At 36.4% G+C, this 15887-nt stretch overlaps 1 protein-coding gene across 1 annotated transcript; it reads right to left on the reverse strand.

The window, feature by feature from the left end:
• Positions 1 to 1838: 1838 nt before the first annotated feature.
• On the reverse strand, positions 1839 to 6260 carry RB195_020342 (uncharacterized protein; the record flags this gene model as incomplete). Its single annotated transcript, XM_013445292.2, has 3 exons — positions 1839 to 1911; positions 2243 to 2352; positions 6162 to 6260. 3 exons carry the CDS (start codon positions 6258 to 6260, stop codon positions 1839 to 1841), a joined length of 282 nt encoding a protein of 93 aa, XP_013300746.2.
• Between the last annotated feature and the right edge of the window lie 9627 nt (positions 6261 to 15887).

The raw sequence follows: 15887 nt of genomic DNA on the forward strand, positions 1-15887 counted from the left end.
GTGAAATTAAATACAGGTATATGTGACCTTCAAATGAAGGTCCCATCTGAGAACTTCGTAGATACACTATTGAAAGAAAAAATCGAATGCAATACGGACTTTTAAAAAAAGTACAAAAAAACAATTATGTTAGTTCGACCTTACGAAATCAATATGATCAATGTGATATGGCAGCAATTAGATAAAATAAAATATTAGGCGGATTGCATTGGCTCACACGTTGGTCATTGTTCATGATATTCGTGGTTTGTTTAAAAAATTCTTCGTGATTGGGGAATTTTAGCTTATTTTCTTCTTTCTATCCTTGTTGTCCCTCTTCCGGTCACACACCCTGATTTTCCGGTTTTGACAGCAAAAACTTGTCGGCGGCTTCTGCGGTCCAAGCTATTATGACGTGCCTGACTTTAACATAATTAATGAAATCAGCAAAAAAAAACAACTGACAAATGCTTTTTCTCGTTGCTGAATGCAAGTGAACTTTGCTTCGGTGAAAATTTTATGGGTTAAATAAAAATAAAACAAATAAATAAACAACAAAAATAGGGGAACGTTGGTGTGTGGAATTCCAATGGAAAAAATCCATCAGTGGTGGTCATAGCCTAAACGTACTAACATTTTGTCCATCATTTGTTTATTTGTTTATTTATTGCCATCAATGACGCGCTAAAAATGATGTGTGACAAGGAAAAATACACAACACAGTACAGTAAACACATAGTGAAAAGACAGGAAAAAGAAAACGCAACGCAAAAGGATCATCAGTTCCGTGTAGGATTCTCGCATAGATGATTTGCTATTTGGAAATGAAACAGGTTATTTAGTTATTAATTTTATAATTAATTTGTTATTATATTTTATTATTTATTTAATTATTATTTTTATTATTATATTATTATATTTGCTACAATATTATTATTATAGTTATTATTTATTTTATAATTTAATTTTAGTTATTTGATTTAGTATGTAAGGTGGAATTGAGTATTTGAGAATTAAAAATTTGTCTTTTAAGACAATATAATTTGAGCAGGAGGACTTTCTGGAATTTCGAACAAATTGTTGGATCTCCTGTCTACATCCATTTTGATTTCTTATGACGTACATGTAGGTCATAGCTGTTTAGAATTATGTGGTCCTTTCCTTTTCCTACACTCGTTGTGTTATGCTTTTTGAAGAATTTTTGATTTTTAATGATTCAGATGATGATTTATTGTTAAATATTAGATATATTGATTAATTAAAATAGAGGAATAAGCCATGTTCAATTTTTTATTTTACTCAATTTTTCTCTATTTCTATTTCTTTTATTTTTTCTTTCTTTTCTTATTATTATTTCTATATTTTTTCCTTTTTGTTCCTCTTAATTTCTTTTCTGTCTCTCGGTTTCTGCCTCGTACTCTAGCAGTTCACAGAAACTATCCATCATGCACGAACTATTTCAGAATCGAATCGAAATTCTTCAGTCAGGGATCAGTTCTCGCAGAGTCCAGCATCTTCTGCTATTTCATCCCCAGCACCACGTGTGAAAGCTCTGAGAATTCCCTTCGAGTTGACGTCGTTTCTAGTTCGAAGCGAATCTTGTTTATTTATTTACTTCTCCATTCGCTATTGTATGTGTTTGTTCACGCGAGCGAAGCGTAAGGCTGCAGCTAGCCGAAGTTGGCATTGATATATTGTTCTCAACATTTAGTCATATGATTAATATTTATTAGTATGCCATCACAAAATTACTTACATATACATACATAAATAACCCGAAAAAAAGTGTTCAAATGTGTGCACACAAACACAGACACATTTCGTCACTTTAAAGAGATTCGAGTTATACTTAGCGGAAGTTAGAACTCCAATTCCGGTTGATAGTCAGTGTCCGGCATCACACGACTCGGCTTGTATTTCACGGGAATTTCACTGAAAGCAATCTCTCAACACTGTGATATTTCAGTGTCGTCGAATCCATTAGCCGTAGCGAAAGCAAAAACGAAAAAAAATGTCGTCGTCGTCCGCAAAATAAATGGAACTCGTCCGAACCGGTTCATCATGGGGGCGCGCGCCTGCACCACCACACCATCATCGACCGTAACCAATCATCATCACATTTTCATTCTAAGGTAATGTTGCTGATCGAAATCGATCGATTGATTTAGGGTTGTTTCGTTTTTTCGTCAGCGGGTGAAGATTTAATGATTTTAGATCGACTGAAACGAAGAAAAAAAAAGAAAAGAAGGCTCTCGAAACTTACGGTAGAATTTTTGCGAAATCAAGCATAGGGAACGGGAGTTCGCCGGGTTGCGGGAATTCAGCGGATCGTACCGAACGTTCGAATCGTAGCACTCGACGAGAGATTGGATGCTGAAACCAGAGGAATAAGAAATAATCATTCATAGACCAATTCATGGATGATTTCTGTACGATTATAATATTTTGTTCGCATAAAAAGGAGGCAATTCGTAAAAGAGAGAATGGGAATGACGGAATGACTCCGAAAAAGAGGATCAGTGCATGATTATAGGACGGTTTGCGCATATATCGGATATTTTTTTAGAGAAAATTTCCTCACTTCCTCCAAATATACTCATTTCTTTTGCAGAATATTAAATCACAGCTAGGATAAATGATTAATTATGCTAATAATTAATAATTTATCATTTTAGTTATAATTTTTTATTAGTTGTCAAAGAATGATGCACAGATCCCGCATTTAGGAAGAACTCTCCCACATTTGAGAAAAATTAATATGACAGACTAAAAGATTTTGAACATTCAGGATCTTCTCACATGATTTTCAAAAGAAAACCTTATGAGAAGTCGTTGGCCCCGGAATCGTGACCAATTGTCCATATTATTTTTGTCACATTTTTTGCAACATAACAAGGGATCCCTCAATTTTTTCAAAGTGATTTTTTGAGGGGAAACTGAGGAGAAAACGTATTATTGTGATAACCCAGTATAATACGAAATGAATATTGCTGAAAATGTAAAATTTGAACCTGAAGTAAAAAGGATTTGAAATTTGAACATTTCCCTGCTACATATTTCACTCAACGCATATGTATTTCCAGTAGACCCTATCTAGGACTAAAATGCCTATCCAGGAAAATGTTTTTTAGTGTGATATTTTTTTGCCATGGCCTAAATGAACAACTACCGTACCATGGCCACATGGTCTCGAAGATCCATGGAAAAGTATTCGAGTGGTATTCAAAGTAGTATTTTTGGAGACGTTTTATCCTTATTCTTTATCCTAAGCACTCATTAGATCTGAAATTGTCTCCCTTTCATTTTATGGATTTTAAGCTTACGCTTCAGCTTCAGTTCATCACGCATTTACGTCATGCAGCGATTATCACCTTCCATATCCACCAGAGGGAAATCCAGATATCACAGAATTCTTGGATTCGGTCGGTGATGAGCTATTTAGCAAAAGAAAATATCTCACAAATACTCCTTGAAATAGCATAGGGATGATCTTCGTTTTTATTCTCCATCTCCCTCTTAATATATTTTTCCATTGCGGATTTAAATCTTCCCTCATCTTCGAGAACAGATGAACAGCTTTAAAGATTAAGATAAATAAAGACTTTTCTAAAGATGAATATTTTTATGTTTCGTCTGAGCCTTAGATCCAACGATGCCAGAAAAATCCTCTCTCAATCTATCATGGAAAAGCAAAAAGCAAAAATATTGTTTGGAACGGTGAATGCGCTGAAATTTCAAAAGGGCATCCAAGAATTAGAACAAAACCTTTAAGTTATTTTATTTGATTATTGATTTCGAAATATTTAAGTTTTTAATTTTTATTACCCATTCAAGAATCGTGTTTGGGATTTATATATATATATATATATATATATCCTTAGCCAAGTCCAGAAACTCCATTTCAATTACGTTTACGTCGCAGATTTCTGGACCTACTGGATTTATTTCATTGGAAACAAATACATCTACCATGATAATTAAATTTTACTCTCAGCAGTAAAAATACTGTTTATTATTATTATTATTGTTATTATTATTATTATTATTATTATTATTATTATTATTATTATTATTATTATTATTATTATTATTATTATTATTATTATTATTATTATTATTATATTGATCAAAACAAGGATGTGATGGGAAAAGGATGAAATTTACACACATACGGTTCGACACGACGATTTCAATAAATGTTTTCCCTGGTAAAGTTGTTGATTTCCAAGGAATAACAATGAAATCACAAGACTTAGGCACAAATATCCGCGCGCAAATTCCAGAAAGGTGACGATGACGGGTCATTCCCGTATGAGCGGCGAAATGTCGTCAACGACAACTCGTCTAATTGATGACCATCAGTGTGGATCCCAGTCGGCGGGCGATTCAATTAGATGGAAATCGAGATCGGAGAATCGTAAATACCGGTGTTATTAATTAACGGTGAACGAATGCGCTGTGTGTGTGTGTGTGTCGAGCGTCAGTGAAGTTGATCACTGAAGCCGGATAATGTAACCATCCTGTCAGTCGTCATCCATAAGGTGGGTGTGTAAGAATTTCTGGCGTTAATCAATCCGCTTCAGATGCACCGGCGCGTTCACCTCAATTCAGAATCGTTTGAGGTTTACGAACGTGCAACTGGCCTCAGAAATAACTTGCGGGGGCTAGCCCATGTGTCAAGTTGGTGTTTTTATCCCTCAGACAAGTCTGATACCAATTTATTGGCCCCTGAGTGATGAAAGGCTTATTTGCAACCTTCGAAGAACGGTTTCGAACCACCATCAATCAATCGTGCAGTCATATAGCGAAACCTCTTATCGACCGGTTATAAATAATCAAAATTTCATTGGTTATTGAAAATTACAGAAAAATTAGCACCGTTTCCAGTTTTGGTACACGTTGATACACCCTTCTCACCTTAACGTTCGTTGATCTGCACATTAGGCAGCAACCATTCATTTTAACTTCAATTATTGTTCCATAAGTTAAGATTGCGAAAACTTCCTGAATATCCGCAAAACAAGTTCCAGTGTTTAGGGTTCCACCACTCTATGATGGAAAACTAGAACCTTTCTCTCATTTTATCGTGATCGAATGAAATGGAAATATTACTACCAGTGAATACTTTTCGGAGCTTTTTTTCCCAGGAATTGAATAGTTACTCGTTTGAGTACTCCCGAAACATGAGATTTTCAATAGCACTAAAAATTTACTCGCTTTCTCCGCTAAAATGTACTACGCAGGAAAGAAAATGTGATAAATTAAGTGCAATCCGTATTTGAAAGCTGAGTATACTTCGACAAGGATTTTTTGTTAATAAAATAAGTGCGCCCCTTATTAGCTACCGTAATCGTTTTGATTAAACTGTACATATAAGGTTTTCTATAAGTAAAACATTAAATTAGGAACAAAAGTTAAGAAGGAAAGAATTGTTGATTCTGGAATGAGCTGGATTGGAGTGAAAAACAATCTGACCATGTTTTATTGGAAGAACTGGACAATGACACGTAATTACTTGAAATCTCAGAAAAAAAGTGGAAATTTCTAGAACTAGCACCATTTAGGGTTTTCTCTAGCGATCATCATATAATTCAAGCCAAGTTACTTTTTTTGGAGGCTAAATCCTAGAAATTTTCGGATCATATGAAAATTGTCACTTTACCAAATCGTTTGTTTCTAGAATAGAAAACATACGTCCTTAGATAGTTTTTTTTCAAGAATACAAAGACTTTTCAAGGTTAGAATTTTCTTGGTTTAAGGTAATCCTAAAGGATTACGTTGGAAAATTACAGTAACGCCTAGCGTCATTGTGTCTCTAAACCCTACTAACAGTGTGTGTAGATGTAAAAAGTGCTAAGGATTAGAGAAATTGTCGAAATCGCTCTCGAAATGTCAATGCGTGCTCGAGAAATTTCAATCAGAATTCACCTTTTTGTTTTTTCCCCTGTTTTTTTTACTATTTTTTCTTGTTTTTGTAGTGGCTCTGTCATAGACTTAAATTACCTTAACTGAGTTATGAATAGCACAGAATCTGATAGTTCTCGAAAATGTGACCCTAAAAATATTTGTTCTATTTTTTTCCTATTTAGAAGTTTCGTTTGATCCGAAAGCTGAGCCTTCGCTTATTGTAGGATGAAACCTTTAGTGTAGATTTCTAAAAAGATTTCCAAAATTTTCCTCACCTTTTCGTATCCATTGCTTTTCTTCCCCTTCTTCAGCAAATTCTTATCGAACGCCCAGCTGACTGTGATCACCAGCAGCAAGAGTAGTAGAACTCGCATCGGGATCATTCGGCGGTGATAGCACGTCTGCACCAGAACGAAGTCGAACGCAGAACTCGTCTATAGAAGGCGGTGAATGTGCGGGAGGGCGGCGGGGAGGCGGAGCTAGTAGGCGGCGGCCACGAGGACGGTGACGACGATGACGAAGACCGAGCGACCGAGGGGCGGCGGAATCTGCGAGCGGCGCTCGTCGGTCGACCGACGACGAGACGTTTCAGGTCAATAGGGCAGTGAGCGGCCGCGTTTTCACTTCAGTTGAATCGTTTCGCTCTAAAGGTTCATAGGCCTATTAAGAAGGAGGCGCGATGAGAAGAACTGGATCAGTGCGCTGAGTCGTTCGTTGAATGTCACTGCTGTATGACCGACCGCCGGTCACATGTGAGAAAATCGGAATTGCGAGTGAACGATAAGTGTTACAGATGTTCTCGTGATAGTTAGGCGCCATTTTTCGATCGAACATTGCTGCTCTGATTGCTAGTTGTTGAGATTTTGAACGCCTCAGGGAACGGATAAATGTGTTGTTTATGTTTTCTGTTAGTGATGTTCTGGATGAATCCTTTATTACCTCTAACGATTCGCTTTTACCACTGTATTGGAACAATCCGGAGTTTGCAATTTGTCAGTAGTCAAATTTAAGCAACAGCCAAGATTGTTAACAAACTTTATTACGGCTAACGTTTCGGCGTTGTCGCCTTCGTCAGAGCCTGGAAAGTAAGAACATTTGCAATATATCCTCTCAAATGCCTCATCCAGATCAAGTCATCATCCCCTAGGATATTACACCCGGACACAAAAACCAAAAAAGCCCAAATCATTGTGCCTACCTCAGTAGTCGCGTTGCCGTAATGTTAGCGGATATCCGTGTGGTGCAATCCGCTGATACTAATTAGGATGCGACCCGCATATGACCCCGTAGATCAAACCCGCAAAGGTCTTGATACAGAGCCAGCTCGTTGGTTACGGCTAAGGACTCTTTCTTTCTATTCATTTTTAGACCTTTTGCATTTAATCATGCAATCCGGAGTTTATGCCATCAACTGCCGCCCTAACGTGGATCAGTATTTCGATAATCGTTCAACGAAGTGAAAATGGAAGCAGTGTACATTGAAACTAGTCTTACGTGGTGCTCTACCGGGCGTACTGGTGACATGCACTTGCCGTTGCCCTGTGTACCAACGAATGGGTATTGTTGTGTAGAATCCGCAGCAATGATGTACTGTTTGATCTACACAAAATATCAGGCAGTTACAAATCACAGAGCGAACAAGTGGCAAGAGGAACTCATTCGTTATCGACAAACATTCATTCCTATTATTCATTGAAATGTTTCTTTATTAAAAAAAATTGGACTCTGATGGTGTGCACTTATCGCTGCTCAGTACATCAACGAATAGGTATCGCTGTGTAGGATCCACAGCAATGATATAGGATTTCATCTGTGTAAACACTATACCCATATGTTTGCATTAATTGTGCCGTGTGCAAAATCTATCACAAGTATTAGTTTGGTGAATAAGTTACGACGCTTTCTTCAAAAACAACTTAACATTAATGGGGAAGGTTTCATATGCGAAAAAATGATCGTTGTAAAGTTAGGAGTTAGTACCTTAAAATGCACTTACGACGCTTTAAAAAATGGACAGAACCTGAATACGAAAATGGTGAGACTACATTTCGAAGGAACTGAATACCTCCGACACGTGCTATTCTATTCTATTAGGCTGGCAACTAATTTCTGTTACACTTTAGAGATTTTCCTTTTTTTTTAAATTTAGGAATTTATTTAGTTGAGCTGTCAACCCAATACTACAGATTATTAGTCCGTCCTAAGCACTCCATATTATACCTCTAACGCTCCGTGTTGATCACTGCTTCTGACAGTGCTCTTCCTCGGTCTCATGCAGGGAGTCCTCTATCTGGACCGGGCGCAAGGAGATTATGTGGTGTTGGTGAGAGATTCATTCATTATGAGCTTCTGCGACATGGTTCCACTATCAATGCTAAAAAGTACTGAGAACAGCTGGATCAGGTGGTTGCAAAGCTTAGAGACATACGGAGTCCTCCTTTTGCATGGAAACGCGCGCCCACATGTGGCCAAGTTGACTCAAATGAATTCGCGCGGTCTTAAAGGCATCACCCCCTGGTGTGGTACGGATTTCAGGTGGAGTATTCGTATACGGGATCGTAGATTAAGGAGAGAGGGTGATTTCATCCATTTCTTCCTAATTGCCGTAAAAAATAGCCTGGAAGATACGGCTTCGTGCGTTCCGGCGCGCTATTTTCTACAACGAGTTCGATTGGAGCGCGCCAGCCATGTGCACGCCGCATCTTTTGGGCCTTTTTTACGGAAATTAGGAAGAAATAGACGGAATCACCCCCTCTCCATAATCTACGATCCCGTATACGAATACTCCACCTGAAACCACCTCCTCAGGGTACCACCTCAGATTCGTGGGGAGATGCTTTTAACTGGACCATCCTTCCCCATCCGCCATACAGTCCTTGATGAGGGTGAGCGTAAAACGGACCTTCAGTCATTCTTTGATGGCAAGTCCTCGGACTTTTATAAAGAGGAAATCCACAAACAGCCTGGACATAGCCAACATATTGTCGATACCGATGGAGGATACGCCAGTGTTTTAAAATTAAATATGAACGAAGTGTGAGAATGTGAACAGTTTGCAAATTAAATGTGGCAAAGTGTAACAGAAATTAGTTGACATTAGCATTCTATTCTCTATCAATAAAGGCACTTACGTTCTTCAGATAGCAAGAAACCTAGGCGAAGTCTATGCAGAAACATTTAATAAGCATTAGTGTCGCATTAGTGCTAGCATTAAAGTGTTAGACAAGCGTGTTTCGGAGATGCCAAGTTCTTTTCATTTGTAGTTCCACTATTTTTGCTTAAATTTCAGTAATTCCTTTAAAACATGGAATAGAAGCGCATTTTAAAGTGCTGAGTCCTAGGTTTATGATGACTTATCACTTTCCATACAGTCTTTTGCGTTAATGCGTTACATCATTCCGTGAAAGAGAAAAGAGAAAGAGAGAAAAAAAAACGAGCGAACATGTACAGCAACCTCATAGAACTAGTAAAAGTGCAGCAGAAACAAGGAGAAAAAAACAACAACTTAGCAATTATAGGTTCCGAGAAAGAGAAGAGGCTCGTTAAGTTGTTTGTATGCGCATAAAAGTACCGACGAAAACTGAACAGTGATTTCAGTTTCCGTCTGCACTGCTCAATAAAATAAACGGAATAACTCAAATCACATAATACTCAGGGGATAAGTGACTGGTATACTCAACGAGGTAAGGTTAAGTTTTATAAGGACTTGAGATAAATTTTTAGTGATTCTAGCACAAATATTATCCCATTATAATAAAACATCGTTTCGCTTGAGATTTTAACGAATTCATACATACTTCTCCTTTATACTTTATGAAAAAGGAATCAAATACCAAAGATCAGAGGTCGAGTGCATAAAATGAAAAGAATAAAACGTGTAGAGCTCTGCTCCATAATCGCAATCAGTTTATGATTTCAGTTAAATGAAAAAGTAAGGAGAAAGAAGATAGACTGGTAGAATGATGAATTTATGTTCTGTGCTAAAGGAAAAAGTTGCGCGGACCGAACCTCTGACAAAGTGGATGAACACGTGCAGTAAACGAACGAATAATAAATTATTATTATTATCAGAAAATTAAAAAACAATAAGGTATGTTTTTAATTTTTAAATTTTTAAATTTAATTTTTTTGAATTTCTACAATTTTGGCATTTAATATTATGCAAAAAAAAGAAAATTGTAAGGTGTCTTAGAACACTTTTTCAAAGACTTGAAAATTCTGTTCATGGTCTTCTCATCTTCAATTTCTCTTGTGGATTTCATTTCATTCGCCAATCTTAGTGCCCTCATTGATCTTAGTGACCTACCAGTGGATCAAGATTTAAGATGTAATTTTCTCTGTGCAATTAAGCCGTGCACTAAAACAACATTTTCTCATTTTCGTATGCACATTGTTAATGTAATTTATTTTCTGTTTAACAATTAAACAATTACTCAGTTTTTTTTTTGATCAATTAAAAGAATAGAAAATATTTGTGTATTTCATCGAACAAAAAAAAATTGTAGCGATCATCTGGATTTTTTCCATTAATCCTCTCGAATGAGTCATTGTAATGTGGTGGTAGAAAGAGGAAGGAGAGTAGATCTCCTTCGAAGGAGAGTAAATCTACTGTAGATCAGATAACTTCAATATCTCTTATCTATTGTTTATTCATGGCGGGTGTAGTGTAGCGGTTAGAGGTTCCGCTTCCTGCATGATCGATCGGAGGTTCGAATCCGTCCCAGTGCTCACCAAGCCCTTCATCACCCCGGGATCGATGAATTGGTATCAGACTTGTCTGGGAGGATAAAAACACCGACTTGACACATCCGCTGGCCCCCACGAGACGTTGTATAGACCAATACGCACTCCAAAACCTCAAAACCTATTACGAATTACCGTAAAACGCGTTGGCGCATCCGAAGTGGATTGATAGGCCAGTGAGTTAGACACAGGATCTAAAAACTTTCGGAAAAAAGGCGGAAGCGTTGAGAACGCAACTTGGGGGCATTCTCTGGCGAAAACGTGTGCGTCTCGTTATAGATATCGTTACCGAAATCAGATAACTCGATATTATTGCAAGAATAACGTTTGTCTCTCGAACACTACGTCTACATCCGTCTTTATTCATCTTCTTGAGTCGATATCATCAAAGGGTCTGGAATTATTTCCAAACTAACTGCCAGAACATCTGGATGTCGATGTCTTATCTCTTCCCAGAACTTCTAAATTGCGTCCGTTGTCTACAAGCGGAGTGATGAACGTCAGACACTTTATCCTTTATCCTTTATGAAAAGTTTGTTTGTGTTGTCCTATAACTAAGTGTAGCGGTTAGAGGTTCCGCTTCCTGCAAGATCGATCGGAGGATCGAATCCGCCCTAGTGACGTGTGATTGACTAACGCCAGAAACTCTATCCTTTATCCTTCCATTGTTAATTCATAATAACCGGAAGCGCCTTACTCGCACGAAGTCATTTATGAAAATGCGGTAGTGTCGTGAAACGATACGAAAAAAAAAAACCCGTGGATTTGCGTCAAATGGAAATTAGCCGCATTTCTTTTTACCGGACGGGGGGGGGGGTTTCGGAGATTGTAAGACCAAAAATTCAGATCCGGGCTTAGTGCATGCGGCATCGGAAGGGAAAGAAGTGATTGGAGTTTTTGTGTGTTGTTCCAGAAATAACACTTATCATGCAAGAGGGGATTTGATTGTAATCTTTACAGTACTACAATTATTTTCGAATGTTGTTTCAGAGAAAGAAGAACGATAAAATCCACTTACTTTTCTACTATATATATATATATTACATTGTTAGCATTGTTGTAGGATAAGGAAATTTTTCGCCGAAAAAAAATTATTCTAGTCTTTTCTATGGCGGATGTAATAAAACATGGTAATCCTACATATAGAAGAGTAGGGAATTGTAGACCAGTATGAATACGAGAGGTCCCATCGAGATATCGATCGACTAATTAAGCATTCGAATTTTTTTCGCGGAAGAGATATAAAATAGAATCTTAACTTTCTGAATTATTTATAAAGTATGTAGAGTAATTAATTATTGTCAACTTACTTTTACAATTATAAGAAATAATTATAAGGTTAGGCTGCAGAATCCTGAAATTATGATATAGTTAGCTTCAGGCAAGACCATACATCCGAAGGTAATTACAGAATTAATTATTGTTATCTTACTACTAGATGTCTAGTATATCCTAGAACTAAATATTATTTATTTATTTATTATTTGTTTAGATACTATTCATCTTATGTTTATTTGAAATATTTTAAATATTTATTTCACAACCATCATCCAGTCACCTATGTATTTTACAATCCAAGCAATCTTAACCAAAAGTAATTATAACTAATTATAGTTCAATATCAAGAGATAATTAGGGAGGTAATTATTGTCATTTCACCTCTGGATGAAAAGCTGATCAAGAAGCTAACTTTATCAAGATATCAGAACTGTCCAACGTAACGTGGTAATTATTTGTAATAATTGTAAAATATTAATTAATTAGAAGCCAATATTATTAATCCCGCCATTAATATGAGGTTATTAAATTTTTTACCACTTTGTATTGATATTTATGGCATGTTGTTTGTTTTAGAACACCAACTTTTCTCTTCTTTTTTTTTGGCGGCTTTACCATTGCCATGGTTGGTTTTTCCTAGCGGACAAAAGTCGCTATAGGATTCCATACGCCAGCTGATCATCCATTAGTCCTGTCGAATTAACGAAACGTAAGAAAACGTGACGGATGAGTGCAGATCTAGTTAAACTTTTCAAAATTAGAACTTATAATACTTTTACGCACGTAAAACAACGTTATAAGTCGTTATAGCTCTTTATTTCTTCGACGACATTGAAAATTATAAAATTGAATTTTCACCAGAATAATTATTATATCCAATTTTCGTTCTCACGTTGTAATTTTTTTCCTGTAATTTTCCTTTATTTTTCTTAGAAACAACATGGCAATTTAGTAAATTACTTCACATACAATAAACGATGTACATACATATTTTATAGTATAAAATGAAAATTACAAGTACACTTGCTTAAAAGTGCAAATCTAGGAAAAAATAGTGGATCACACATCCAATAACTTTAGATTTTTGCCCTTTGACATATGTGGGGACTTTTATTGAAATCGTATACCCTTTTCCACGATTTAATAGGTATTCAAGAAATGTCAGCGCATTAATGGAATTAAAAATCCTGTGGATTCTTGCCGTAGCAATAGGATAAGCGGATTTTCCGCATTTCTGTTAACATTTTATCGTTTCTACAAAGAGAATAATTATAAAATTTACCCCCAATCATCGTAGAAACCCATATCTGGATCTAGATCCAAAATTCTAATCTTTCATGGCTTTTTTCTTTGTCAGTAACTAGGCAATCCATCGCTAAAGGATTATCGTCTAATAACATTCTGATTATTCCTGTGATTGACTGCTACTAAATACACTATTAAAAATTATTTGCTTAAATAGCATGCGATTGCATGAATGCAAATTCTAGGACTAAAAGAAAAAAGTAGACGTTTTATTTATTTGTTTGTTTATTTATTTACCCACATACACCAATGGCACAAAAAAAGAAGAAAACATACTTTGTTTGAAACAGAACAGAATAAAACACCAAGAAAAAATCTTTTAAAAAATCGGTTAATAAATTTGTTGTCAGTGGAGCATTTAAAAACAACAACAACAACAACAACAACAACTGCAGTTCAATTATTGAATTTATGACGAATTGTTTCCTATTCGTTGTGCGATTTTCCTATAAAATTTCTTATAATAAAAAATATAAAATTTCTATAAACATTTCCAAACGTTCTATGATGTCATGGGTGAACATGGCAAATATTGAAATTTGTTCGTTAAACTGGTAATTTTTTTCACAAGTGAGATAATGATCAAATTCCGGAATAGCTCCCTCTTTTTCACCATTCAAATAATCGCTTTCACATTAAATCACATCTTGACATCGTGACATGAACGAGCGAGCAAATTTCAATATTTCCCAAATTTCTAACATATGACATCATAGGATGTATGGAAATGTTTACAGGGATTTAAAAATAGCCCAGCGTATAGGCATCAACGGCAGCGGCAGAAGCAATTTGTCACATAAATTCAATAATAGAACTGCAGCTGTTTTTTGTTCTGGTTTATAAAAAAATGCGTTGGCTACAATAATTCAGTTTTCTACTCGCAATAAATCAAATCACCAACACCAGCTTTGATTGCATCTCATTTACACTTTAACTTTATTTTTAAACTCAAATTTAGAGAGAACTGGGAAAGAATTTCTCTGGAAGAAATGGAAGTGTTGGAAAATGTTGAGCAGCATGTAGATATATATATATATATATAAGGATAAAGGATAACGTTTCTGGCATTAATTAATCCGCTTGGGATGCGCCACCACGTTCACTTCAATTCAGAATCGTTTGAGGTTCACGAACGTGTGACTGGCAAGTTCTGCAAATTTTTCTATAACAAAGAAAGATGATAAATTGAGAGTAAAGGAAAACAAAGGCAGATCAGGGACTGTAATGAGGAAATGGTAAAACTGTTTACTGGAATAAAAACATACAAATGTGATCTTTAGTACTTGCAATCATAAACTATTATTCTAATACTCTAATTTCTAATATATTTCTTATTGTTTATTTTTTTGTTAATATACATGATTGATTGATCATATGAATAAAGTATAAAGTGGTGGCGTTAATCAATCCGCTTGGGATGCGCCCCACGTTCAATTCAATTCAGAATCTGTTGGGAATTTTACGAACGTGTAACTGGCCTATACAATGACTTGCGATGGCTAGCCGATGGGTCAAGTCAGTGTTTTTATCATCCCAGACAAATATGGTACCAATTTATCAACCACGGAGGGATGAAAGGCTTGGTGAGCACTAGGGCGGATTCGAACCCTCAACCGTGTGCCCACAACGGACCTCTAACCGAACGCGCCACACCTGCCCCATACATATACATATACATATACATAGTTTAACACAACATTGCACTATACAATGTTATGCTGTAATCCACAAAATTCCAAGTGGAAAAAAAAAAATAAAAAATAAAAACAAATAAAAAATAAATAAAAAATAGCTTTTTCCCTCTGTTTCTTTACTCTATCTAAAAGAAAGAGAATGATATCTTTCTCTGAGTATATGAACGCGGCATGACATTCAGATCTTGATTAGTTTCTTAAGAAAAAAAATAATTGAAAAAAGACCTGCCTCCCGAAATTTCCGAGCCATTCCAGGAAAGAGAAGCGTTGAGAAGTTTCGTCACATTCTTCACTCTTTTACGAAATCTCAGGGATTTGAGTACCGCATTTCTCAAAATATGCGCTGAGAGGTACATACGGGCTATCGCCGAACAACAGACTTCTTGTGGTGCTCGTTTTGCTCTCTTTCACTGTGATCAATAAAAATAAAAAAAAAGTGACACTTTTTGTAAAGAAAATAAACCTGTAATTTTTTCTCCTGAGAAAACTTTTTTTTCCTTTTCTTCAGAAATTTAAGCATTGGTGAAACGATGATTTCATAATTTTCCTTGTTCTTTCCGTCAGCACTTCATTTGGAAAGTATTCAAGCATGATTTTACACGCATGGTTTCCTTAATAGCGTCACGATTTTAAACATTATTCGAAGTATGAGTACTTCCCCTCTTTTTCCTCAACAATTACCATGATGCGCTCACATTAAGTGACGTGAACGTCGTCATCGTACTGATTAAAGGCATCACCATTACCGCGAATCTGAGGTGATACGGATTTCAGGTGGAGTATTCGTATAGGGGACCGTATATTATGGAGAGAGGGGTGATTCCGTTTATTTCTTCCTAATTGCCGTAAAAAACGGCGTGAAAGATGCGGCGCGTGCACACGGCTGGCGCGCTCCAATCGAACTCCCTGTGGAAAATAGCGCGCTGGGACGTTCGAAGACGTATCTTCCGGGCCGTTTTTTACGGCAATTAGGAAGAAATA

Source organism: Necator americanus, chromosome II (assembly GCF_031761385.1).
Source record: "Necator americanus strain Aroian chromosome II, whole genome shotgun sequence".
In the NCBI taxonomy this organism is placed as follows: domain Eukaryota; kingdom Metazoa; phylum Nematoda; class Chromadorea; order Rhabditida; family Ancylostomatidae; genus Necator; species Necator americanus.